A 27,894-nucleotide genomic window follows, 5' to 3' on the forward strand; every position below is an offset into this window, starting at 1 on the left:
TGGTAAAGGTCTAGGAAGGCTCTAGGAAGGCCTGAGCAGCAGATTTGGGTGCAGGGCTCTAGGTCCAGCCAAAGAACCACCTGCCTGGGGCCTCTAGCAGGGATGGTATCCTGTAGAACCACGTGTGTTCACAGCTGGAGTCATCTAGGGCAGCTCATGGTCCTCAGAGAGCCCCAGTCCAGCCGCTTTCCACTTCAGCTCCATGTGGGTGATGCCCGAGGGCCAACGCTGCCCCTCTTCTATGGGAGTGTCCCTGAGAAGAGTGCTAGACTGGGGTGACAGAGAAGAACCAGCCCCTCACCTTCCCCTCCATCTCTCCTCGGTACCTGCTTCTCCCTTCTCTTGGCTTTCCTGAAGAGTGATGAGTCTGTGCGTTTGTCTGGCTTCCCCTCATCTGACCACCTTACTTCAGCAACACCCCTGCCCCCCTTCTTTCTTTTTTTTGGAGGGGCTGGGCCCTGTGGGGGGAGAAGCCTGGCCCCAGCACACAGTAGCCCAGTGTCTGAGGCCCCAGGCCTCCAGGCCTGCTCTTTACAATGCCTTTGTTGTGTGTTTTTTCCTCCCCTGGGCGGGCGGGGCGCGTGTGGGTCTGGGTGATTCCTGTTTGAAAGCCACCCCCTCCCTGTTCCCCCAGCGCTGAGCTCATTGCTTGCGCTGCTGGGGCCGCTGGAAGGAGTTGGCCCGCTGGGGGGGGGGCGGGGAGGGTGTGTGTGGGGGGTGCTGCCAACACCAATACAGGGTGCGTAGCCGCTACAATGTGCAATTGTGATCTTTGTGTAAACGCGGCCGGTCTGGGGCCCTCGTGCTTATAAAAATAAAGCGTTGGGAAGCACGGGGGGTGGGAACAAAAGGGGCTTTTTCGCCGGCTCTCTAATATGGTTTTATTTATCGGAACGCGCCCTCTTTCCCTTACTGGAACCAGGGAGAGGTTCTCCGCTGAGCTTGGAGCTGATGGTATCACAGCCAGACGGTTTCATTAAATGCACAGACGCCGCTGGGCCCTGCCAGGGGCAGGAGGGGAAGTGTTTGGGGCCAACCATACCCGGGCCGGTGCATGGAAGGGGGAGCCCCGTGCCAGGGAGGTTTCCACCAGGTCCACCAGGTGGGGGTGGCATGTCTCCTCTGCCCATTTCCCTTCAAGGGCCTTGCAGTCTTCTACCCCCAGAACCAGGTTCAAAACTGTTTCCTTCAGGAAGCCCTCTAGGATTGACTACACTGTGGCTTTTGTGCCTGAAGCCTGGTTCCATGCTGGTGGCTGCCTCCTGTGAACCAAACCCAGCCTTATTCAGCCACTGAGTGCCCATAGCATCTGCCTCCTAGCTTAGATCTCCCCCACCCTTAAAATTAGCCATGCCATGGGGCAGCAATCAGAATCTTGGACCCTACTCCTCCCATCTCTTGATGGGAGTCCTCTCTGACATTCCTGCCTCTTATAGGGAATGTACAGGAGGTCACTCTCTGTCACCTCCTGTACAATGGCTGTAGTGTGGCATTTGGTCTCCTTAGGGCCAAGGTACCTGTTCCTCTCCCCTTCCTTTGTGAGGAAGGGCTGGCTGTCTCCCCACCCACATCCCGGGAGTACAGCTGGACATCCTAGCACTGGACCTCTAGCACTTAGGGTCTAGGGTCACATGGGTGTTAGGGCACAGCTGGGGATAAACTGGGAGGCTCAGAGGAGGCAGGGTGCTGCAGGCTGGAGCAGGGGCCAAAGATGAAGGGCATGGGTGAGGGCGAGTTGGGCTCAGCCCTCCCAGACACCTAGCATCCAGTTGCCAGCTTTCTGCATCTCTAGACTTGTCCTTCAGCATCTGGTATGTTGAGTCTTACAAAATGGCAGCAAACTGGACCCTGCCCCCCATCTGACATCCTCATGGGAGAAGTTGGAGGAGCCTCTCCTCCAAGCCCTTTGCCCCTGTCCCAGATTGCCTGCACTCAGTTCCGTAGGCTTTTCTCCTGCCCTGGTTCTCCAAGTGTGGCCCGGAGGACAGCATCCCAACCATCTGGGAACTTGTTAGAAATGCAAATTCTCAGGCCCCTCCCCAGATCTGATGAACACGTCTCTGGGCGTGGGGCCCAGCAGTCTGCGTAAGCCTTCCAGGTGATTCTGCTGCATGGTCACATTTGAGAGCCACGGCCCTAGAATCTTCTCTAGTGACACCAACTTCCCTTTGAGAGCAGGTGGGGAGAATGACTAGCGGGCAGGCAGGATGCACAATGGTTTGGGGCAGCAGGGAGCTGGAGGGATCTCAGGGTTCCTGTCACATCACCCACTGCCAAAGAGCTCTTCAGTCCATGGGTTTCCCTCTGGGGTGCTCACCCATCCAAGCACCACTGTCTCCTCCTGAACCCTTGCAGGGGCCTTGGAACTGGTGTTCCTGCTCCCTCCAGGCTGTTCTCCATGTGGCAGCGGTGTGGGCTTGCCGAAGGGCAGGTCTAGGCACCCCAGTCTGAGGGTACCAGCATCTCTGCTGTAATCTCCCTTCCTCAAGGAAGATAGATCCCTCTCTCACACACACCACGGTGTCTTAGAGCCACTCTTCAAGGCGCTGATCAGGATTGTAGTTTTATGGTTGCTTGTATGGATTATGGTTCTGCTCTAACTGTATTCTCAGCCCCTAGCACCTAGCTCTTGACCTGGCCTACAGAAGGCTTTTTATAAATGCTTGCTGGATGAATGAATGCATGTACTGTCCAGGGATGCACTTCCTCTAGCAGGACCTGGCCCTCAGTGGCCAGCTCAGGAAGGAGCCTGGAAGGGGGCTTCTTTGGATCTCTAAGCCCGCTCTCCTGGAACTCAGCTCCGTCTCTCCACTGTGGCCCACCAGAGGGCCTTAGAGAGGGCTGGGGTGGACCGGGGGTTTGTGCTGGGGAAACAGGCTCCCACCTGTAGGTTGCCCCAGCCAGAGCAGCAGCCATGGCTCTGCTCCAGCTCTGTGGCCCACATGACCCCTGAGCAGACAACTCTCACGGTCTCTGCTGTGTCCTGCCCACCCCCCCCCCCCCGCCCCGCCCCACCCTGTGCCTGGCCCACCCAGATCCCTACGCCATCGTCTCCTTCCTGCACCAGAGCCAGAAGACAGTGGTGGCAAAGAACACTCTGAACCCCACTTGGGACCAGACACTCATCTTCTATGAGATTGAGATCTTTGGTGAGCCGACCAGCATCGCCGAGCAGCCGCCCAATATTGTGGTGGAGCTATATGACCACGACACCTACGTGAGTCTGCCTGCCTTCCTCCCTCGTCCCCTCACCGCCTACAGCCTCCAGGAGCGGAGGTGGGATATGGGTGTTGGGTGGGAGACACCACCCAGAGGGGTACCAAGCCAGATGGCCTCTCCCCGACCCCACAGGCTACAGAGCCATTAAAACATTCTAGAGTAATTAAAAATGGATCGCTCACAGGTGAGCTGTGCCTGCGGCAGGGAGAGGGGATGGAGCTGGAGGGGTGTTTGGCTCTGGGTCAGGGTTCTCTGCCTCTGACTTGCTTCTGAGACCCCAGGCCAGGAGTCCTCTCTTCCCACCTGAGAGCTACATTGACTCCACAAATGGTCATGGGGCTCTTGTGTGTGGGCTAAGTGGTCGGCACGTGGCATTCCCAGCGTAGGTGGGAGCTGAGACGCCCCCACGGAGTAGAGAGACCCCTCCAGGGGCACAAACAGGGCCCTTCTCCAGAGCTGGCCAGCTGACCCTCCCGGGATGCTGGCCAAGCTCAGTGGCTGTGCTGTTCAGAATGGGAGCGGCTCAGCACATGTGGCCTTGAGCAGTTGAAAAGTGGCTAGTGCACCTGAGAAACCCCATTTTCATTTTCAGTTTTAATCAGTTCAGCTTTATATTTGAATCGACGCAGGTACTGGACAGCACAGCTCTAGAAGATTCCCAGGAGGGAGAGATAGCCCATCTCCCAGGGCTGGCACTTGGGGGAAGCCTGTGGGGAAGACCCAGGCCCTGAAGGAAATGTGATTGGGGTGTTCGGGCCAGGTGGTGGGGCGTTCCAGCATAGCAGGAAGAAGAGGGAGGCAGGAGGACCAGGATGGGTTGGGCCAGGGGACGAGGCAGGGGAGCAGGTGCAAGTTCTAGTACAGGGGTGGGGGCAGCGGAGGCTAGGGGAGATGGCCCACATGACAGCCAGGGGCTGAAAGGGCAGCTGAGGCCAGCACGCTGGAGTCAGGTACGGAGGGAATGAGGCAGGGCAGGAGAGGCGAGCAGGGTCCAGTGAGGGGCCTCCCATGCTGGAGGAGATGTGGGCCAGGGAGTGGGAGTGGGGGCCACGGAAGGTGCCTGAGCTGGGGAATGATAAGATCAAAACATCATTTTAACAGGACTCACTGAATTTGATGAGCGATCACAGTTTTCCCAGGTAGATTGAAAGGAGATGAAAATGCCCATGGAAATGTCAGATACCTCCTGTGATGAGGGCGTTAAGGAAATGCTCAGGGGCTGTCACTGTGGTCTCTAAGGGGCTCAGAGCTTGATTAAATTAAATCAGTGTAAAGACTAGTTAGACCTACAGAGGGGTTTTTGACCGTCATGGGATTGCAAATCTAGCAACGGTGGTCAGAGGTCCCTTGCATGTTGTCCTGACATTCTTCTGAGGGGGTTAGAGTGCACCATTCTGCCCCGGGGGAGTGCCCTGACTCCTGAGTCTCTTGCTAGTGCAGGAGGCTGGGTATAGGTCTGGGGATTGCTTTGACGCCACCTGCAAGCCTGGACCAGGAGATGCTGACTCTTCTTTCTCCATGCTCTAGGGTGCAGATGAGTTTATGGGCCGCTGCATGTGTCAGCCCAGTCTGGAACGGATGCCCCGGCTGGCCTGGTTCCCCCTGATAAGGGGCAGCCAGGCGGCAGGCGAGCTGCTGGCCTCTTTTGAGCTCATCCAGAGAGAGAAGGTGAGGCTGGTTCATATCCACATCCAGGAAGCCCAGGCAGGGACTACATCCATAGTGGGGGAGAACAAGAGGGCACAGGGAGGGGATGCCCCCGTGGAGGAGAGGGGACTCTAATATATCCTTCTTCCCTGACTGGGGGCCCACGGTCAGTGGGGAACACTGAACAGCCATGTGCTGTCAGGCCTTCTGCTGAGGGTTGGCTCTGCCCATCTTTTCTGAACCCCAAATCACAACATGCTCTCACTGTTAGGGAGAGCGTTGGGAATCTGGGTTGTGCTAGAATGCCTGCATCTTTTGGCCATTGGCTGTATTTCCCCCTGCGTCATAACTTGAAGTGGTTTCTGGGAGTCAGACCTCTGTGATTTGGTTTGAGGGGGGTCTTAAGTGTGATGGGGGCATCTCTGCAGATGGGTAAGGGCAGGACCTCTCTTCTAGTCCTCCTCTGCCGTGGCCTGGCCTCATGACCCAGGGCCAGCCACTTCCCTACTCTGACAGGAGGCATTTGGTTTACAACCATCTCTCCAAAGTTGCTCTCTCTGTGGGGTGAACCTCCATAGGTAGGCCGGATAGAAATAGGGCTATTCCAGTGAAGTGTCTGGACCACATGCTACCACCCGGCTTCCCTTTGCCGTCGCCTGCCACCTCCAGCTTCCTCTGAGAGTCCCTAGGCCTCCAGGAGACAGAGTCTGCAAACCCCAGCACTGTCTGATCACTGATACAGTCAATGGGTGTCATTTTGTGGTGGGAAATGCCTTTGCCTGGCCAGGGCAGAAAGCAGGGTGCTGGGGCCTTGGGTGACGGGCACCTGACCAGAGCTCTCTTGTTTTCTGCATCCTAGCCGGCCATTCACCATATTCCTGGTTTTGAGGTAAGTCTTGCCCTCACCTTTTCTTCTTTAACGGACTGCCGGCTTGCCGCACCCCCACCCCACCCTGGGGCTAGGACGGGTGATCAGCCAAATACCACCACTATCCTGCCTTCAAGCAGAGGAGGAGTCCGGTGGGACCACGGGGCAGGGTGGGCAGGGGCTGGGGTCCCTGTGCAGCTCTGGCCTTTCCTGCCCTTCTTCCCAGAGAAGTCCGGGAATCACAGACTCTCAGAATGAAATGATCGCCTGGCCACCCAGACCAGTTGCCCTCAGCTGGGCAGCCTCTTAGAATCCCTTAGGAAGCCTGAGAAATCACCAGCGCTCAGGCTGCACCCCAGACCAAACAAAACACCACCTCTTGTGGGGGGTTGGCCCAGGCCTTGGTGGCCTTTGGTGCCCCGGTGGGCTGGAGGGTGGATTTAAAAGTGCGGCGGGGGGCTGAAAACCATCCAGGTGTGGTAAGAAAGGCCGAGTCTTGGGCCCCACTTCAAACTGACTGAAGTGTACCCTGAGGGCACTGGGCAGCCCCCCCTCCATGTACTCATGAACTCTCCAGTGGCTCTGACCATGTTCAGTCCCCAAGTTGTGATTTAGACCACGGTTCCACTGTGACCCAGTTTCCTCGCTCTGCTACTGGTGGGGATGTCCATCCTTCTCCCACTCCCCTTCTTCTTGTGGGGGTCATGGTAGAAAATGCAAACCCTCTCCTGGCACCCCTGCTAATTTGATTTGGGGAGTATTCTTCTTGCCGGGCTCAGCAGCCGCTTGGAGAAGTGGTCATTCCGGCTGTGTTTGGATGCCTCCTCCCTTTCGAGGCAGCCTGCACAATTTGCCGACAGTTCGTACCCTGCAGGCCCTTCTTTGCCCCCAGCCCCCCACGCCACCCTCAGCTTCTCCCCCGCTCCCCGCTCCGGCTTCTCTCCGTCTCTCTCTCCTGTTCAGTCCAAGCGCCTGCTCTCAGGCCGGCCAGCCCCTGGGGACCCTCGTTGTTTCTCCTTGCCTTACCCAGGTCCACGTGCTCCAGCAGAAACAGCAGCTCCGAGGGGTCAGACCTGGCTCCTTCCTGAGGCTGCTACACAGGGTCTGGGACCCTTCCTACCACCTGTCACTTTCCGTTCTCCCATCGCCTCTGGAGACACCTGGGCTCTAGGTTCATGCCCTGGCCTCTCCCACCAGTGTCCGCATCAACACCCCATCACACCTTCCTTCTCGGGAACCATGTGGAAGGCATGGCCAGAAGTGTATCACCATGGCCCTCGATGGGAGGCCGTTTCTGTTGGCTTCACTTAGGGTGACATCTGGTGTGCTGTTCGCTGCCCCAATCTAGTGCTCCTTATCACTATGCTAAACTTTTACCCTCCCTCTTCTCTTCCCTCTACCGATCCCCTGGACACGGAACACCCCATGGTGTGGCCTAGGTGCAGGATACATTGGGAATCCTGGATGAGGTGAGCTGAAGGGGCATGCGGGGACAGAGGGAAGGAGGAGGCTCGTCTCTGGGCAAGTGTCCCAGAGCCATCTGGGCTCCTGGTGCCCCAGTGGGCAGCGGCCACTCAGGGACCTGCCTGGATTTCATTCCCCACACTCTGTGCAGGCCTGGGGTATATCCTGGCGTGATTTTGGCCCCAGAAGCCTTGCTGTCCTGTTGGAGGCTGGATTCACCCAGACCTCCTGGCAGAAATAGTGTCTCATCTGGCTGATTACCAGGTGGCATGTTTTCAAGAATAAAAAGTTCACAAGGGGCCAGAGTAGTCAAGGAAGCCTTTCTGGTGAAGGTAGCATCAGCCAGACGTTGTTGCAGGAGGACGGGGAACGTGCCTTTGGCTGAGGGGGCCAAGCACCAGTTTAGGGCCTGGCGGCTTTAGGGGCTGGTGGGGTTGGGGATTCCTAGGTTCTGGAAGAAGATTGGGGTTTGCTTCCAGAGGAAGTAAAGCTTCATCCTTTGCCATGAGGGATGAGCAGCACGTTCCCCTGTGGCCTCCTGCACATCTGTGAGTGGGTCCTCAGGAGGGAGCAGGGGCAGAGGCCTGGGCAGGGAGACAGGAAGGAGAACCCTGGTCAGATGGGTTGGGAAAAGGGCAGCCACTTCCTGCCATCAGGGAATCCCCAGGCTGGGAGCGGACACCATTTGACATTTTCAGTGCAATTTGGACTTGAAGTGCAGGGTCAGGATGTGGGCTCCACCGGCCCCGCACCCCTTACCTCACTTCCTTTCGCTCCCAGACCGAGGTGGGGTCCGCCAAGTGAGCTGGCCATAATTGCGCCTGACAGGCAGCCTCCTGCTTCTGGCCATGGTTGCGAAAGACTGCCGATTTGGAAAGGGGAGCCGAGTCCTGTCCAGGGAAGCAGCACGGAGCCCTTTCTCTTGATTGAGAATGCTTTGTGGCCAAAACCCACAGCCTGCTCTGAAGAAGACCCAGCCCAGGGATAAGTTATTAAAAAAAGTTAAAGTCCTTAATAAGTGGATTTGTAATATGTAGCAGTGAAGGCTCAGATTCTGAGAGCAGGGGTCTGGCTGTGGTCTCGTTGTCAGGAAGCAAATCAAAATTTGCCACTTTGGGGCCAGACCCCGAGGAGGGCCAAGTGTCCTGCTGCAGATCCAGCCAAGCCACAGACTGAGGTGGGGTGTGGGTCAGCAGGGCCAGCGGAGAGCATATCGTGGGGTCTTCTGGGCATAGGGCGGGGCTGAGTCTGCAGGTCGAAGGGTCCGAGGCCCTGTGGGACAAATGGAGGTGAACAGAGTATCAGCTGGTCCAGGGACACCCCAGGAGATGATCTTGTGGACCCCCTCATTCTCAGGGGCCTCGGCCCCAGACCTGGGGCTCCGTGGCTTGGCCATTTTCCATGCACTTGAAGGCTAAGCCTCATACCAAGGTCCTGGATCCTATGTAGTTTCCAGAATCCCCAGGGACAGATCAGTCCAGCTGCAGCCATGGGGCCTGCAGGAAGCCTGAGGCCTTAGCAGGAGTTTTCTTTATGTGCCCCCACGGCTCCCAGAGCGGGTGGAGGACCATGGGGACGGCTTTCTGAGAGAGGTGACCCTGAGCTAGCATCTGAGGCCAGGGCTGGCAGAAGGGGTTGGAGGGGGGGGGGGCTAGGTGGCAGTGCCTTGGGCTGGGGCCAGTTGGTTGGGTGACATGATTTCCCCTCCCCCAGGCTTTATGCCCCTCTGGAGCAGCCCTCTCTGAGAGCTCTGGTGGGGGGACCCTTGCCTTGGTCTTTGAGGATTTGGTGACGTCTGGGAGACCTGGGTCCTTGCAGAGAGCAGGGATGAAGGGAGGACATCCTTCCCTAGCTCCCCAGTCTGTCTTTCTGTCAGGGTAGAGTAAGAAATCCCCCCTTCCTGAGCCTTGTTCGTCTTCTCCTCTTCTGCTCTCCCTTCCTGTTTCCCTCTTCCTCGGTTTGCTCCTTGGCCTCCGGCTCCTTCTCTCCCTCCTCCCTGCCTCTTCTGAGCCCTCTGTCTCGTTTCTTTTCCTTTTTGTCTGGAGAACAAAGGCGGTCCATGCTGCCAAGGGGAATGAGTTCAAAGAAACTGCAATTTTAGATTTCCTGAGAACTGGAGAGCGTGCACATGCACGTGTGATTGTGTACGAGCGTGTACACGCGCAAACACACACACACACACAGGCGGCAGAAGAGGTGATGGCGGTTACCTTAACAACCAGCACCCCCCACCCCCGGGATGTGGAACATGTGCAGAGAGAGACCCCACCTGGGGACCCGGGGGTGCCATAGGTGGGAGCTGGGGCTTGCAGACCTGACCATCGAAGGAGGTGTGGTTCGGGGCATTAGCCTTGGTTCTGCAGTTTCTGTCTTGCTCCAAGGCAGGCAGGGGTTTCCCTGGTGGAAGGGATTGCAGGCTCCATGGCTGTTTTCACTGAGGGCTCAGAGGGCCAACCAGACATCATTCTATCCCCTTCCAACGCCAGGGTATGGCTTTTAGTCTGAGATGTACACGAGGTACTCTCCCGCACCCCCAAATCCACTAGAAGGAAAATTCTGGTGTTTTGCAATCAGGAAAATAAACCCAGTGGTCCCCTCATCCCCCTTTCCCTCCCCCAAGGCCTTAATTTAAAACACTGTTTTTCCTGGGAAGTGTAATTAGAGCAACATGTTGTTCCTAACGAGCTGGGTGGGGCAGGCAGACAATGGAGCCCTCCCAGCACGCCTGGCTGCCCCTGCCCAGCAGCTCCTCCAGGAGCCAGGATCTGAAGGTCCAGAGGGTCCTCTGACTGTACCCTGCTGGGGGATGTGGGGGTCTGTGGGGCTACTGGTAACAGGACTACTTAGGTGGCTGCGGGAGTTCACCCCTTCCCCCAGCCCTGCTATGGGAATGAACGTCTGTCTGATGTGGTGGCCCTGGGACCTAGAGGAGGAAGTCCCCCTCATAGCTTGTCCTTGGCTGTCTGTATCGAGCTGACCTACTGGACAGATAGACCGAAGGGGGCCCAGGGTAGATTTCTTTCTGCTGGGGGAGAGAGCCTCATCTGTCCTTGGGTCTCTGTCCTCCTGATGGGAAGCAGTTTGGCAAAAGCCTTGACTGCCTGTAGGACCCATCAGTGGAGCAGCCCCATGTCTGCCCTGCACATCGTGGGGTGGGGAGGGTGCGCAAGAGAGGCATTGGTCAAACGTGGCTTCATCTAATTAGACTGATAGTGCATGGCTGCCCTTGAGGTCTGTGGTCCTCAGAGTCCCCGTCTCATGTAGGACAGTGAATTAGGATGTTCCGGTGACGCTTCAAGTCTATACCTCCGCCCTGCCTGGTGATGCTGAAAGGCTTCCCCAGGGGTGATGAGGATCACTGCAGCCCACCCCCACCAAGAGTCACTGGCCGGGAAGGAGGTGATGAGCCCCTCTGGTTGGCTGGACTAGAAGTTGAGCAGCTCAGGCTTAGAAGCTGGCCATCTGGCCAGGGCCTTAGGACCCTCCCAGTGAGGTGTCAGAGACCAGTCAGGACCTGGGAAATGGGGCCACGGGGTCACTTAGAGGTCAAGGAAGCCAGAGAATAGGGTGATAAGAAGTTTCTGGGGTGGTTGGGAGATTTTCTGGAAGATGGAGAGCTTAAACATCCCTGAGGGATGTGTTAGATTCCAGGAGGCATAGGGGAAACCCATTCAGATCGAGGGAGCGATGAGCAGGCACAGGAGAGGGGGAGGGGTTGGTGAGGACCCACGGAGCACTGACAAAAGTGCTGGGAAGGAGCCAGGGTGGGGGGGACGCTAGAATAGGTTCTTTATTCCACCATCCGCCTACCCATTCATTCCTTCGCCATCCCTCCCGCCCCTCAATTACCCTTCATTGGCCTTCAGTTACTGGACAGGGATTTCAGCCATGGTCCCAGGGTGTGGAGTTGATGGTTGAACACACGCAGAGGGTGTGTCTTTCAGTGGGAGTGAGTCCACTTGCTGTGGAAGCCATGGGGGTGCTTAGCTTCGGCTCAGGACACCAGGAAGATTTAAATGGAGATCTGATGTCTGAGTAGGACGTAGCTAGACGAAGTGGGCAGAGAGCATTTCACACCCAGGGACCGGCCACTCTGAGCCTCAAAGGTAAAGAGAGTGTGCTGCCTCCTGCCACCTGCTAGAAGTTCAGAAGGGCCTGTGTTGAGCATGTTCGGGGAGGTGGCTCATCACTTATCTGGGACCCCGGAAGGGGGGTTATCAAGTGAGAGGTAAGACCAGCGAGGTTGGAAGGAACTAGAATGTGAGGGGTCTTGGAGGCCGTGTTAAGGAGTTTGGACTTCATCCTGGGTGGCTGGGGAATGTTTGATGGGTTTTAAACAGAATGACATTCTAGAAAGTTCCCCCTGGCTACAGAATGCAGCAGGCATTGGCTCTTGGGAAGGGATTTGCAAAACCGGATGCAAGGAGACCACTTAGGGGGATGCTGGTGAATCCTGATGAGAGAGGGTGAGGTACGAACTGAGGGAAGGAGACAGGTAGGTGGACATGCGAGAAGTTTAGGAGACAATCATGAAGACCAGGTAGTTTACTGGACATGGTGATTAGGGGGAGGAGAGCCATGGTGGCGAGGGGCTTTTTGGCTTGATCATCAGTGTGGATGGTGGGGTTTCTGAGATCACATTGGGAGAGAGCAGGTTTTGAGGGGAAGTCAGAGAATCCAGTTTGGGACCAGTTCAGTGTTAGAGGCCAGTAGGGCACGTGGGTGAACTGAGCAATAAGAGGTTGGGAATATGGGTCTGGGGCTTAGGGGAGACGCCTGGAGGCAGAAAGCCCAGGAGACAGCTGGGCAGAGGAGGAAACCAACCAGCAGAGGGTGGAGAGGGGAAAGGGGCAGTGGAGACGAACCAGAGAGATGGTTTTAGGAAGGAGGCTGAGGTCAGTTGGCAGGAGGATACTGAGGGAGCGGGAGAGATGCGAGCCTGCCAGTGGCCTTTGGGCTGAGCTACAAGCAGGTTGTTGTTGACTTTGGACAGAGAAGTTTCCCGGGCAGGGGTTCCGGGGGCAGAGATGAGTGCATTGGGCAGAGGGCCTCGTGGAAGCGAAGGAGAGGCAGTGGACAGAGGCAGAGCTTTTCAGGGAGAGAAGGGAGAGGAAGGGAGGCTTCTGGAAGACACGGAGAGCAGGGCAGGGGTGGATCGGAGAGACCAACTTTAAATAGGGAAGGAAATGATCCAGCAGATAGTGTGAGGAATTGGGGAGGATGGATGGGACAGGGCTGGGGAACAAGAGAGGCTTTAGCTGTGGATGTACCATGATAATTCCATGGGATGGATGGGCAGTGTAGTGTGCACAGCGCAGGGGCGGGGGTGGACAGAGGACTGCCATGGTGGCTTGCAGGCTAGGTGGGGGATGGGGCTGGTGACAAACGGCAGGGAGCCAAGATGTGCCTGGACCCCTGGGAACAATGAGGAGGACACAGATGGCTTTGGGATGAGAATGGTGGCCTCACGCCGTGCCAAGGAAGCTGCCCGTGGACACACCTCTAACCACTGTCTCTGCTTGTTTCTTCCTCCTGCGTCCGCCGGGCCTGGCGTTCCACAGCTGTGTGCACCTGCCTTCTTCCTCCAGGGCCTCCTCCAAATGGTACTGGAGCCTAGCCTTCTTGAGGTTCTTGTTCCCTGTCCTCCTCATAAACAGGTTCCTGAAAATGGGGAGCCTGGTCCTCAGCCTTTAGAGAGGAACGTCATCACCATGGAGCTCAACAGAGTCGGGAGGAAAGACGGAACATGGAAATGAGGGAGAAACAGGAATCCTAGGGACAGTGCCCAGAGTTTGGGGGCCTGGAGAGAAATGTTTTGGGTAGGGGAATACAGTAATGAGTTTTCCTGGTGATTCAGAAGAATGGTATAAGCATGTGAGAAAGGTTTGCTCTTTCTGTCTCCCTGATCCCTTCTTTTTGCTCCTTTTGGTCTGGAGTTTTTGGCCCTGGCCCCCCCCCCCACGCTGGGCTGGGCATCAGCCTTAAGCAGGCCACAAACAGACCATCAGCAGGCCTTCAGGAAAAATCCTCATTTTAAAGAGCCCTGCCTCCACCCTCTAGGCCGTGGCTTACGTGCACTGTGACGTGCACAGCGCCCCCTGGAGTTGTGCTCTGTGGCTGCTCAGCACATCACCCCCCCTCTTGACAGCATCTGTCTCCAAGCCAGACTGAAAATGTAGGTGCTTCCTATCCCCTGTCTCTTGCATTGAAGGTGTGGAGGTAGCTTAGGAATTCCTTCACTGTGTGCCTGCGAGACATAGGGATAGTTAACTACAAGGCCAGTGCCGTTCTCAGAGATGCTTCTGGCGGTTCGGTTCTCCTCAGGTCACCCTGAGAGAACAACAATGCTAGTGGTAAAGACAATGGTACTGACAACAAGCATGTCATAGTCGCAGTCACCATAGTTTACTAAGCCACTCCTGGGTGCCACTTACTGCTTGTTCTCTCACTGAAATGCTGGAGCAGGCTCGTAAGGACATTGTTACCCTGGATCTTCATGTGAGGGTAATGAGTCACAGACGTTGAGTAATTTGCCCAAGGTCAAACAGCTAGAAAGCGGCAGGGCTGGAACTAGAACTGAGGTCTGTCTGATTCTAGAAATGAACTTCTTACCGCTGCAGGTCAGGGAAGCATAGTGTCATCATTGTGTCACTGGGCAGGAGTGACAGCCTGGGGTTGGTTGTGAAGTGATTCATGGAGGCAAGAGGAAGCCAGTGCAGGTCAGGCTCCAGCTGCTCCCACCATCTACGTCAGAGCGTTTGTACATGGATCTGCCATTCTTTGAGAAGGAGCCCAAAACAAGTCACTTGGAGAATTAGTCTACTGATTCCATTGTTTATTAAATGAGATTACACAAGGCAAGCTCTGTAAAGTATCCAGCATAGCCCTTTTATTTATAGTCAATATTTCCTGAGTGTCAGGGCTTTCTTGTATGGACGTGTGGGTTGTGCACTGCACAAGGGCTCTGTGTCTAAGGGGAGGCAATTTCCAGTGCAGACGTCATATATTTGCATTTATTATAACAATTTTCCAGTAGGTGGCAGTAAAGCGTCTTGTTTTAATAAACTAGTAAAATAATGACGATTTTCTGACGTGGAAGTAAAGAGTCTTCGGGAAGAATTGCCACAAAGGTGCCACATGGACTAGTAGAGCTGTTGAGGGTTCACATGAACCAGGCGTTCTTCTGAGTGTTAGTACTAACTTCTTCAAGCCTCACAGTAATCTTGAGAGGTTGGTAACTTTTTTTTTTTTTTAAGATTTTATTTATTTGACAGAGATCACAAGTAGGCAGAGAGGCAGGCAGAGAGAGAGGAAGGGAAGCAGGCTCCCTGCCGAGCAGAGAGCCCGATGCGGGGCTCGATCCCAGGACCCCGAGATCATGACCTGAGCCGAAGGCAGAGGCTTTAACCCACTGAGCCACCCAGGCGCCCCGGTTGGCAACTTTTAATAACCATTTTATCAATGAAAAAAAAGAGCCACAGAAAGATGTAATAACTTACCTAAGTCAGCAGCGGATGGAGTGGAGCCCCTGTTCCTAACCATTGTGAGACATGGTAGTTGCTTGTCCCCCAGCGGTACCTGCCTGCCTTGCCTCAGCGGCTTCCCTGTGTGTATTTTTGTGGTCACTGCAGATTCTTGCCCAGGTCTTCCAGGCAAACCCTCAGTAGGCAGAGTTGACAGAAGCTGCTGTCATCCTTGGTCTGTGTTGGTGAAGGAGCCTCCCCGAGGCTCCCTTTAATGCCTGCCAGATGACAGTCCTGCATGTCCTCCTCTCCTATTTGTCAATTTTCTTTCTGGCTCACAGAGCAGGTGTTCTGTCTTCAGGGAGGACAGATGTGAGAAGTCGGGGTTTGGGGCTGGCAGATGTCTGGGTGTGGTGTGGGGGATGGAGACGGGACACCAGGGTAGATGGTAGGTCGGGAGGGTCCGAGCCTGGAGGCAGGAGAACCAGGCTAGGGGGAGGGTACATGGTTCTCAGGACCAAGTGGGGCTGGAGTGGGTGTGCTAGGATGCAAGGGGGCAGTGTGTGTTTGTGGTGGGGGTGGGGGAATGGGGAGACCCTGAACAGCTCACTGGTGCCCCAGAGCCTTTATTATGGAGGAGGGTTGACCTGGGGTTCATGTGAAACAAGGTGACCCGAATCCAGGGCCAAGGTGCTGGAACAATGACTCTGGAAAACATGGTGCCTGGCAGAAACTGACTTTATTTTCTCACTTTTGCCTGCCTGCCCGCACGCTTGTGTGCCTTTGCCTCTCTGTTTCTGTCTCTCTACACATGTCCTTCTTCCCGTCCCGACCGTCCTTCCCCTTTTTCATCTCTCTGCCTTGGTCTTTGTGCCACCATTGTCTCTGTCCCGCCTGCCCCCCACCCCCCGCCCTGCCCCTGCAGTCCGAGGACACAGACCTGCCCTACCCACCGCCTCAGAGGGAGGCCAACATCTATATGGTTCCCCAGAACATCAAGCCAGTTCTCCAGCGTACTGCCATAGAGGTGAGCCTCGCTCTGGGGTGGGGAAGCAGCCTGGCCCTCTTGGTTCCTGGCCCCGGCTTTTCCTGGGACCTGGAGCCTTTTCAGCTGCTTGCCTCACTCTGTGTCCCCAGATCCTGGCGTGGGGCCTGCGGAACATGAAAAGTTACCAGCTGGCCAGTGTCTCCTCCCCCAGCCTTGTGGTGGAGTGCGGGGGTCAGACAGTGCAGTCCTGTGTCATCAAGAACCTCCGGAAGAACCCCAACTTTGACGTCTGCACCCTCTTCATGGAAGTGGTGAGCCTGACTTCCCTGCTGTCCCCTTCCAGAGTCCTCATGCCTAGAATGTCCACAGGGCTCTGGGCAGCTCGGCTATGGGCTCTGACTCCCTGTGGAGTCAGATCCCGTGGGATCCTGGGCAGGTCATGGTGTCTTTCCCACCTCATTTGTCTATGGAAATGGGGAGGCAGTGCTCACCCCCTCCTCACTGGAAGACTTGAAGCCTGTGAGCAGCCCAGATGGTGTCAGCTCGCTCCTTCCTACCCAGACCCTGAGTGTCCAGAAGTCCCAAGGACCCACCCATCCCTACTGGGGCCGTCCTCAGCCCCCTGGAGCTCCCCTCAGAGGCCCCCTCAGGGCTCTGACCTTCCATTGTTCCTCCAAACCTTCCCTGACTGGTCCTCCTCCAGCCTCGCTGTGGGATCACCCCCACAGCCCGCAGGCCCCCAGGCCTCTGCAGCTCCTCAGGCTGCCTGGGCCTAGTGGCCGGAGTAAGGCAAGTTTGAGGAAAGGAAAATGGTTTGCAAGATGAAAGCGCTATAGAAATTCCAGGCCCAGTGGCTGTCAACAGGAGCCTCCTCTTGGCTGAGCCAAAGCCGCCACCGAAGGAGAGCATATAAATTATTTCAAGTTGTGTTCAAAGTGCTTTCGGGGCTGGGTTTGGGAGGAGAAGAATCTGGGTCTGTAAGCCAACTCTTGAGTATCCACTTGGGGGGGACTGTCTGCAAGAAATGTTGAGTCCTGGGCCAAATTCTCCCTTCTTCCCTTCCCTGACCAGTGAGGGTTCAGGGAAAGTAGACTTGTTTTAGCTTCAGGCTGAGCTGGATGTGTTTGGAAGGTAAGGCTGTGGGAGGAAAAGTCAGCCTCTGCGTACAGCATTCAAGAGGCAGACTGAAAAGGTGTGTGGCTTCTCTTCCCCTGACCAGCTCCTGGGTTCGGCCAACCACCACTCTGGATTTATGGCCCTTGGGGGTTATGTGTGGGTTTCTAGTCATTCACTGCTCCTTGAACTTGTCCTGTGAAGGAGAGCCCCACCCCTTCTCTGAAGCCACCCAAAGATGGGTTCAGGCCACCACCCAGACCTTCCCTCCCGCTCTACCCAGATGCTGCCCAGGGAGGAGCTCTACTGTCCCCCCATTGTGATCAAGGTCATTGACAATCGTCAGTTCGGCCGCCGGCCCGTGGTGGGCCAGTGTACTGTCCGCTCCCTGGAGAGTTTCATGTGTGACCTGTACTCCGAGGAGAGTCCGTCCCCACAGGGCGGCCCAGGTAGAGGGGGTGGGCCTGCTGAGGGGGAGGGCCGGGGCCAAGGGGCTGGGGCAGGTGGGGCGTCCCAGGGGAGATGTGTGCCCAAGCCCTCCTCTTGCTAGAACCTGAGTGAGAAGTGGTTTCTCTTCAACTGACCAAGACCAGGAGGGTGGAAATCTTGCCCTCCTCAGGGCATCTCCTAGCTCAAGGCCACAGAGAGGCTAGGGCTGCCATGGGAGGACGAGGGGGAAGAGTTGAGGGAGAGACAAAGACAGGGATTCTGGGATGAGGAGGGAGAGAGAGAACCAGAGAGACAGGGAATGTGAGAAGAAGATGGGAGAGATGGAGACGGAAAAGGGAAGAACTGGGTAGGAAGAGAAGGACACAGACTGAGAAGTGTGGAAGGCTGAGGCCCCTTACCTCAGTATGCCTTCTGAGTCTTATGGCCGGAGAGGGGCAAGCCCCCTGAGGGAGCCCCTTTTGGGCCTGGATACTGCTCTTCCCTACAGATGATGTGAGTTTACTCAGTCCTGGGGAAGATGTGCTCATTGACATTGATGACAAGGAGCCCCTCATCCCCATTCAGGTAAGACAAGCCCTGGGTCCCCGGGAGAGACACCACTCCACAGGCCTTGGCTGCCCCTCCCCCTTCTTCCTCTCTCCTCCTCTTTCTCCCTTCCCTTCCTTACCACGTGGCCTCTATAAGACATCTCCCTCATATCCTGGGTGGGGGGACACTATATAGGTGGAGGGACCCGGATGGGAGCTGTCAGTCTGATCAGGAGTGGGGTGGAGGGGTTGGAGGAAGGTTGTATGTGGTCTCCTGGGCAAGACCACATCATTTTCCCCCGAGCGTGTGAAGAAAACGGGCCCTCTGCCTAGAGGGCTATGTTGAGGGCTCTCGCTGACAATTACTCAGGAAACATGGTGGGAGCGGCCAATGAGAGAGAAGGAAGACGGGGGAGAGAGTGACCAGGCAGATATGAGGGTGCTCCAGCCCTGTTGCCTCATCCTAGTCAGAGCCCAGCTGGGAGTGGGGGCTTCTTGGAAGCAGTTGAAAAGGAAGGGTCTGTGTCCAAGCCAATGTCCTTCTTATCCGATTCCCTCTGTCTCCAGGAAAAGATAAGGTGAGGGGTTGGGAGGGTCTTATTCCAAGGGAATCCGACCCTGCATTCCAGTAAGAGGCACCCCTTTGCTATGTACTTGGCAACCGAGGGCCAGCTGCTGACCCAGAGTCCAACGCTGAACTGCGTGGCGGGAGGTCTGTGGTGTTTCTTACAGAGCAGGGAGCACTCTCCCTGCCTTGGGCCCTGGGGTGCTCTAGCTCCTGTAGGACCAAGGTCACTCGGTCCTTCCCTCAGTGGAGATGGCCTCACAGTAAGCACCAGCCTTGACCTGCTGTCTGTTCCAGGTTGTCACCCTCCTCCCAGCTTTGCAGGATGCTGGTCACTGGTCACACCACTCACACCTGGGGCTCCCAGAGCCTCCCCGCTGCCCGGAGGCACAGCCTCCAGCTGGTGTAGACAATGTGTGTGTCCTCAGGCTCTTGGTCTGTTTATTGATCCAGGGATGGCCTACCACTTCAGGAGGTTCCGTTTTCTTTAAACCACCAAACAAATATCGGCCTCAGGAGCAAAAGAACACACTGGGGTGCTAAGTTGGGCTCAGAATCCTCAAAGCTGCTCTGGAGATGTGTTTACAGGGCTTCCCTCTAACATTTAGGATGGATTTCTGCTTCTTTTTTGCTTGTACATCTTTTTCCCATTTCCAAGGAAAAGTCTCTGACATGGGCCCAGCTGCTACTGAGACAAGAGGTCTTGCTCTATAGTTTCTCTGATGCTAAGAGTCCTCAGAAGCCCCACACTCTCCCTCTCTCCCACCTCTGTGACTCTGTGGGGTTCTGCCTACCATCCTTTCTGCTGGGGACATCTTCCGGTCTAGTCCTGATCATTCTGTAAGACTCAACTTAGGTATGGTCACCTGCTTCCAGGATTTGTCACGGGCTCCCCCCCGTTCTCCTGCAAGTCCTGCCTACATCTTGGTCACTGCCCTTGCTCTAAGTCCTGATAGTCTCTGCAAATATCAGCCACCTTCCCCAGACCAGGCTCAGGACAGTCACCAACTACATTCCTGTTGTGTCCTCAATGCCCAGCATAGGACTGATTGAAAGGACGTATTCAGTGAAGTCTATCTGGATGGGTGAATGTGTGGGTGGGTGGACGGATGGATGGATGGACGGATGGTTGACCTGCTTGCTCTTTGAATGGGTCTGAGAAGGAGCTTCTCTAGACTGGGAAAATCCAAGTGGAAATTTTGGATGGTCCTACCCAGGCTTCAGCTATGTTCAATACTAGTGCCTTCTGGCCTGGGTGGGTGTTTGTAGCTGCATTAGGCAGATACTTAGCTCCAAACTCCAGGCTGTCCAATCCTGGCGCCTGTTTCCCGCCCCCTCAGTGGGCTGTCTAGGTCTACGCAGGGAAGTGCAGGGCTTGTCCGGCTGGACTTCCGTTCTGTGTGTGCTGCCTTCAAAATGTCTACAGACTCAGATGGGGCGGTGAGTGGGGGGGTGCTGTTTTGAGTCTTGTTGGCTACAGGCATAGCCAGAGACAGATGGTGAGGAGGCCCGGTCTGGACACCCTCTTGGCGTTGTCATGAGTGAACAGGGGCTGGGGTCTAGCCAGTGCAGGATCTGTGCTCTTTGTGGAGCATGTGGCCAGTCTGGCTAGAGCTGCTGTCCAGCCAAAGGGTGAGGAGCTGGGATCTGGGCTCCCAGAGGTGCGGCCACATGTGGAGGGCCTGGGCTCACGGGACCTCAGACATGGGCCTGGAGAAGGAGGAAGAGAGATCTGCCTGCTCTGATGGAGGAGGCTTGGACCCTGCCCTCATGGAGCTTCCTGTCTGATTGAGGAGACAGTGCCCTCCTCTTGGGGAACCCCAAGGCCAACAGGGAGACCAGTGCAGGTCTCCAGGAAGCCCTGGCCTGATGGCGTCTGATGGGGAACTTGGGGGAGACCAATTTTATATTGTGTTTTCCTCTGAGACCCAGTGATCATATTTGGCTGGTCCAGGCAGAGCCAGGAGGCAATGGGCACCAGTTCCAAATGGTTTACCAGATAATTCTGGGTAGGTTTGTATCCCTTTTCCCCTCCCCCAGCAAAAATAGAAATCCCTGCTCTCTAGGGACTGGAGGGACAAAAAGTCTGGCAGAATCTGGACTTTGCCTGGCTCCTGGTTGTCCACCCCATGTTTCTCCGCAGCCCGTTTCATGCTCTTGGCAATGCAGTCCCCCCTGCTGAGCTCACTGGGTCCTGGCTGCGGACCCCACTGAGGAATCTTCCCAGTCTCAGACAACGCTCTTGCCAGATCCAGCTTCGGTCTCGGTCCCTCCTGTCTTCTTCCTCAAGGCACTTCCTCTCTTCTGCTCCACCTCCTAACCATCATGGGCTCAGCTCCTGGGGGGAGTCTGCCACACATCAGAAATGTCACCTCAGACCTGCTGATGTTGTCATCGGCCTGATGCAGCAGAGAGTTTTTCAGGTTTCTGGAAATGTTTGGTTTCTCTCAGGAGTAGCCAATTCTAGAGATGGTCCAAAATGTATGTATAAGCAGATCTGTCTGCTCGGCCTCAGGCTTCTCGGTCGGCAGCCACGTCAGAGTGAGGAGACCCCGTGGGGGTCAAGAGGCCTGTCCTCTTGAACTTTTCTCTGGTGATCAGAGCCTGGAGGAGACAGGTTGTCGTGAATTAACTCCACAGTTTATTCTTGGTCCGCGCAGCTCTCCTTTGTGTAGATTTTAGACCTGTCGCCTGAGGGGGAGGTAGTGTGTATGGGTGCACACGCGTGTGTGCGGGCAGGGGTGCGCGCAAGCTCCCGAGGGTGTGTCTAAACTTCGCAGGTGGTGTTCGGGAATCATGGCCTTGACATTTAACATTCTGAGGGCAGCCTGGGTATGTCCTCAAAGAGGGGGACAGAGCTTATTTCATTCCATTTAACGCTCTGCTTTAAAAAAGGATATATTATTTTTTCTCTGGCTATAAATACATGCTAATTATATAAAATTTGGAAAATGTAGGATAATTATGAACAAATAGGCATCACCTCCAACCAAGGGCCCAAGTGGAATGAACTGCTACCCACGTGTTCTTCTCCATCCTTTCCTTCCCCGCCCCCCGCCCCCGTGTGGGCAGGCTTCTCTTTCTGTCTCTGACTCCGAATCAGGCTCCATTTCTTTCTTTAAAACACAACTGGGGTCTCTGTTTACTAATCTGCTTTTCCATTGAGCTGGTTCTTGGTGTTCTGGTGATGAAGCGGTGGGAGAAAGAGTGTGCAGGACACACACAGAGCACACTCCCCCCATCCCTTACCGAGGGTCTGGAAGCTCAGGGTAGAGGTGGCGCCCCTGCCCACCCCATCCATCCCCCAACGTGCAGGCACTGAGATGCCCCTGGAGTCACCTGGTCACGGGTGACTCTTGCCTGTCATTCTGTGAGCCCACCCTGGGTGGGGGCTTCCTTGTAAGTCTCCAGAGAAGGAGAACTTCTGGGTCTGGGGAGGGGGACCATACGCATGGTGGAGAGAGGTAAAGAGGAGAACACCCTGAAGTTCTCTCCCCAGTTGGGAGAGACGAGAGGTATGTAGCTGATCTCACACGTGATGCCTCATCAGCCAGGGACAAAAAAAATCACGGACTCTCTTGGTCCTGCAGGTCAGCTTGGGTTAAGTGACCAGGAGGGCTTCTGGCGGTTGCTGGCCTCAAAGGCTGGTGGGGTCAGAACAGTGGAGGGGAGAGGAGGGCTTTCCTGTGGGCAAAGCCGTGGGAGCATGGGCTTGGTGGTGGGACAGCATGTGTGAGTGTGTGTGCATGCACGTGTGCATGTGCGTGTGCATATGCGTGTGTGTGTGTGAGGTGGGCAGATACTGGAGGAAGTGTGGTAAAGGCATCAGAAGGCATGAAGACCTCCTCCCCATGCTGTGGGGGAGGGTGCTGAGTCTCCCTCCTCCCCCACCCCAGCTGGGGCTCATTTTGAGCCTGCGGCTCCACTTATAGTCTCCGGGACACTGTGAAGGTGGCGACGTGCCCCCAGAACTGGAGCAGCAAATTATGTCCGAGTCCCAAAGGGGAACGTGTAATTTCGGAAGCGGGACCAGATCTTTGGAGCACTGTGTTTAGCTTTATTTTCTCTCCCTTTTGCTCTGGTGAACTGCCGGTTTCCCTCTCACCGTTCTAAAAACAAACTGTATTAAAAATAACAAGAAAGGCTCTTGTGAGGTTCAGGATGAGAGCGGGAGGGGCAGAGGCAGCCAGCGGTGGGGGGTTGCGTGGAGTTCATCCAGTCTCTGCCAGGGGTCACACCACATCCACCAACACGTGTGGCCGGTCCCCCGGCACCATCCAGCGGCCTGGCCTGCTGCCTACTGGCCATTGCCGATGCTTCTGGCTCTGCGCAGCCAGAAGGCTGGTTTAGGGGAGGCTAGGATCCCCTCAGTGATTCCACCTTCACAGGGGAGAGATGGCTCTGTGGGTTCCAAGACTCCCCTCTGGGTCCCAGCAGACTTCCCCCTGCCCTTCCCCCAGGTGAGTGTGTCTCCCTGGTTCTTCCTGCCAAGGAGAGGACAGCCGCCTGGGGCTCGGCCTCCTGTGGAGTCTTCTGGAGCCCCCTGCTTGGGGTTCAAAGCCAGAGAGGGCCTGACCCTGGGACTCCGTATCCTGGCCGGTGTCCTCTGCCCTCCAGCCTTATTTGCCTGCTGCCCGGTGCCTGCCGTCCCTAGCTGAGCCATTCGCTTTCTTGACTGTGCCGCATTTTATTTCTCTGCTCCTTTGCACTTGTGATCTCCTCTGCCTGGAATGGCTCTCCTGGCTTTGTCTGCCTAGACTGGTACTCATCCACGCAGAGCCCCATCACCTTCTCTGGGACCAATACAGTGGTCTCTGGAAAAGTCACCTGTCTCCAGTCCTGACTCCTGAGGCTCTCTGGACCCTGAAGCCCATGGATTCACCCTATAAATTACTGAGTCCAGAAGACTGCAGGCAAGGATGTGATGCCAGAAAAAAGATGTAGGAAGTTTTCTCTAGGATAGCAAAGGCGTGTTGGACTAGAACACTCTCAGAGTCCCCCCTTTTACAGGCTTGGGGGAAGCCGTAGGATGTCCCGGCTCTTGTCTTTGAGGAGAAAAGGCTCAGAAACCAGACTTAGGAACCGTGCCCAAGCAGGGCTTGGTGTGGACCAGCTGTTAGAAGAAACCACCGGGGATGATGGGGAGCTTGGACTACATCTGGGATGCGGAGGTTTGAGTAGGGTGGACATGTGAGAATGGCACTGAGTAAGTGGTGCCAAGGGCAGTGAGAAAGTGGGCAAGAGGGGGCATTGGCTGAGCCCCTTCCATGTGCCTTAGTTGTGCTAGATGTGCATGGCCCTCATCTCTTCCATACTTACTGTTGCCCTGGGGGCTGGGCTTTGTACCCATTCTCTGGATAAGGATGCTGACTCAGAGAGGTCAGGGGGCTTGACCAAGGTCACACAGCTAGCTGATAGAGCAATGGGGACAGGATTTAGACTCAGGCTTACCTAACTCCAAAACACGTGTTCCTCCCACAACTTCTATAGCCTCTCTGGTTGGAGAGCTCTCCTTCCTTGGGGCTGTCTAGTCTTCCCTGAAGAGGTTTCTCTAATCCTGTTGCTAACCAGCATGTTTAATTTGTAGCTTGCAGACGGTCTCTTGGGCTCTGCCCCCACTAATATGGCATCTTCTCCGTCCAGTCTTCATGTATGTATTGTTTACCTATTTGTGGGCTCACTGATTTCCCTGGGGATCTGGGGGTGGGGGCAGGGAGTTAAGGGAAGGGAGGAAAGGGAGTGAGAGGGGAAGAAAGGAAATACATTTGACCCTTGAACATGGGAGTTAGGGGCGCCAACCCCTGCATAGTAGAAAAGTCACAGATTAACTTTTGACTCCTCAAAACCTTGACTACTAAGAGCCTACTATTGACAGGCAACCTAACTGATAACATAAATAGTCAATAAACACATATTTTGTATATCATATGTATTATGTACTGTATTCTTATAATAAAGTAAGCTAGAGCAAAGAAAATGCTGTTAGGAAAATCATCAGGAAGAGAAAATACATTTACAGCCCTGTATTTATTGGAAAAATCTGTATATTAGCGGACCCATGCTGCTCAGACCCATGTTGTTTGGGATCAACTGTATTTCCTGAGATCCAGCAAAAAACACAGTGACCTGTCCTGTGTCATGGAGGAGGGATGGGGAGTGAGCTAGGGGAAGATTCTCAGAAACAGACAGTGCTGAGTTATCTCTTAGTGTATCTTGCTAGTTTTACCTTAATCCTGTTTACTGGCATGAGGACCAGGTGTTGGTGGGCGTGATGTGGGCCAGTGGGAACAGGGAAGGCTCTAGATTAGATCTGGACTGCTGGGACATGGGACACAAGAAGGTTCTGTGGGCAATGGCAACTTGATTTTCTCTGCTCCTCCCAGAGGCATGGAAAGTGTGGGTGACTTAGGAAACTTGGTTGTCTTGTTACCGGGGCCCACTGTCTGCAACTGGGCTGATTTGCTTGGTTTCATCTTTAGTGGATCCCTCAGGGAAGATGACTTGGTGTCATCTTGGTGTTAGCCTTCACCACGTCCTCATAAAGTCCCATGCTGAGAGCCAGAGCTGCTCCTGAGCTGCTGGGGGAGCCCTAAGAGATAGGACCTGCCAACAGTTAAATTCTGTTCATGGTGCCGGCGGGAGGCATTGCTGTATTGACGTCTTATGGATTTCTAGAAAGAGGCAATATATATATTTTTAATTTTTTCTGATTTATCCATTGTAGAAGATATAGAAAGCACAACACAGGGTAAACCAGAAAGTGAAAACCACCTGTATTCCTACCAGCTGGAGATAAACACCATTAAGATTTTGATGAGCTTACATTTTTAGGTATCTTTTATGCATGTGTGCATCCTTTTGTTTAAAAACAAAATCAAAATAGGAATCATATTGTACTTTTTTATAATCTGCATTTTCTTTTATTGAAAATAAATGTTGTATCTTTATATTCTTTAAAATGTGGTTGCATGTCATTCCACTATATGAACATCCAGAAAGTTTTAACTACTCCCTATCATTGGACATTTAATGATAATAATTTCCACTAGTGTCTTTTGTTTCTTAGAGGAGTTCTTTTTGTTTACTTTAAATAGGTCCAATCCATTTCATGTTTAAGACTTAAAAAAAATTATTTGACACAGAGAGAGAGACAGCCAGAGAGGGACAGTGAGAGTGGGAACACAAGCAGGGGGAGTGGGAGAGGGAGAGGGAGAAGCAGGCTTCCCACTGGGCAGGGATCCCGATGCGGGCTCCATCCCAAACCCTGGGATCATGACCTGAGCCAAAGGCAGACGCGTAACTGACTGAGCCACCCAGGCACCCCCATTTCATGTTTAGTCTTAGGCATTTTATAGCCTTTGTTGCTATCTACATGGAATATCTTTTTTTTTTAAGTGATTTGGCCTAATTGCTTATTGTTAGAATATAGGGAAATGATATTTTGTCTATTTACTTTGAAGCAGACTCTTTAGTGAGCTCCTTTACTAGTTCTGAGAGTTGTTCACTGATTTTGTTGGGTTTTCCAGGAAGGTAAAATGATTTTCTTCAAACAGCAATAAATATGTCACTATCTTTCTAATAATTAGATCTTATTCCCTTTTTGCAGAATAACATTTGATAATTGAGCTGCAAGTGAGCAAACATGTTTAGTTACTGATTCTAATGAAAAGCTTCTACCATTTTTCCATTAATTGTGGTAATGATTGGTGGTTTCAGATAGATATTCTTGATTTTGTCAAGGTTGTGTCCTTTATTATTAGTTTGTTAATAGCTTAAAAATGAAGTATAGGAGTTTAATTTTATCCACTGCATACCCATTTGGCATTTCTCAAGATATTATTTTGTTTTCTATTGTTCTGTTAATACAATGTTAATACAATGTGTAATTGTCATGCATTCCTGGGGTAACTTAAATTGGTCAGTTGGTCATGGAACTATAATTTACTGTAATTGAAGTCCTCTTATCCAGTGCAATCAAGACAGGTAGTTGGTTGGCTAATTGAAAACAATGATTAAATGGGGACTGATTAAAAACCATGCATACACACCATAAACTTCATTTCTAACCCTGTCTGTGCATCTTTGTGTGCCATTCACTTGATGTTACCAAGGTCTCTTTAAATTTGGATCTGCTATGAGAGTGTCAGGTCATCCTTTTGGTATAAGCCACATCCAAAATGCAACCTCTATGATTTTTTTCTTTTGGTTTACTAAAGTTTGATGAGATCTGAATGATACCTGCAGAAAAATCGGACTGTGGAGTCCTTTTAAAAATTTACGATTTTCACCCATCCTTTACCCATCCTTTAACCATTTTTACCCTTCCATACCCATCCTTTAAAAAAATCTCACTCATGATTCAACACTTCCATACAACACTCGGTTCTCATGACAGCACATGCGCGCCTTAATCCTCATCATCTGTTTGAATTCACCTCTTGAATCACTGTATTGTGATTCACCTGAAACTAATATTATGCTGTACGTTCACTAACTGGAAATGGGATAAAAACTTAAAAATCTCATTCTTAATTTTCATTAGTTAAAAAAATCATTAAATCCATTTTTTAGATAAGATGCCTTTTCTTTTTGAATTCAACTTGTGTCTATTTTTGTCATATTGACTTATTGATCTGACTACCGTGTCAGTACAGCTGGCATAAATGGGTTTGGGAACCAACACAGTGACTCTTGGAAGCTTGTAGGTCCTCTGTGGGTGCTCTGGTGGTGTAGCAGCATTCAGCGGGCTCTGTACCTTTGATTGTCAGCAGAGAGAATGGGTAGTGTTTGTTGATCCTGGTGAAGGGCAAGTTTATGAGAACTTCTAGTCTGTATCACGACTTATATTTGTTCTAACTTATTTAGGATTTTTGTATCTCTATTAATGAGTACCACTTTAAAGTTGTTTCTGGTAAGTTTTGATATCTGAATTATAATAGTTGCATCAAATATTTTTTTGAGGTATTCTCCCATTTTCTGTGCTCTTAAACAGTCTCTATGGCATGAGAATTACTGTTTCTTAGAGGTTTGAAAATACACTAAAGCCACTTTGAATCTGAATTACACACATTGGAAATTGCATGATATAAACAGTAAATAGAAAAAAATTAATAGTCTTGCTTTATGTATAAAATGTGTAGTAATATGAATCAACCTAAATTCGAAAAATGATTAACAAGCATGTAATTTAAAAGGTGGTGGCCAAGTGAATTGTGTTTATGGTTTAGCTGGTAAATAGGATTTTTTTTTTTTTTAATGGTGCTATGTGGGGCGCCTGGGTGATTCAGTCTGTTAAGCATCAGACTCTTGATTTAGACTCAGGTCATGATCTCACCATCATGAGATCAAGCCCCCATCAGGCTCCAAGCTCAGCATGGAGTCTGCTTGAAATTCTCTCTGCCTCTCTCCCCAGTCATGCACTCTGTCTCTCAAATAAATAAATAAATCCTAAAAACAACAGAAAAAAGTACTATGTTATATGAGTTTGGAATTTTAGATTTTCAGGAGTGCCTATCTTATATAATTGTGTAAGATACATCTACCCTGTACTTTGTGTGTGTGTGTGAAAAAGGGGATTTTTTTGATCACTC

At 53.2% G+C, this 27,894-nt stretch overlaps 1 protein-coding gene across 8 annotated transcripts in view; it reads left to right on the forward strand.

Moving 5' to 3' along the window:
• Positions 1-27,894, forward strand: part of DYSF (dysferlin) — a gene marked incomplete at its 5' end in the record, with an annotated part of 203,465 nt that overhangs the window by 122,579 nt on the left and 52,992 nt on the right. For 4 of the 8 annotated variants that reach the window (XM_080813131.1, XM_080813127.1, XM_080813126.1 and 1 more), the window contains 9 exons: positions 3,036-3,217; positions 4,747-4,887; positions 5,726-5,755; positions 7,174-7,203; positions 15,587-15,688; positions 15,799-15,960; positions 17,046-17,211; positions 17,700-17,776; positions 23,892-23,954. In XM_080813131.1, coding sequence (XP_080669257.1) covers positions 3,036-3,217; positions 4,747-4,887; positions 5,726-5,755; positions 7,174-7,203; positions 15,587-15,688; positions 15,799-15,960; positions 17,046-17,211; positions 17,700-17,776; positions 23,892-23,954 — 953 coding nt within the window. The remainder of the gene's footprint in view (positions 1-3,035; positions 3,218-4,746; positions 4,888-5,725; positions 5,756-7,173; positions 7,204-15,586; positions 15,689-15,798; positions 15,961-17,045; positions 17,212-17,699; positions 17,777-23,891; positions 23,955-27,894) is intronic. The other 4 variants (XM_080813133.1, XM_080813129.1, XM_080813128.1 and 1 more) reach the window with 1 other exon arrangement.

Source organism: Martes martes, assembly GCF_963455335.1.
Source record: "Martes martes genome assembly, chromosome: 9".
Lineage (NCBI taxonomy): Eukaryota > Metazoa > Chordata > Mammalia > Carnivora > Mustelidae > Martes > Martes martes.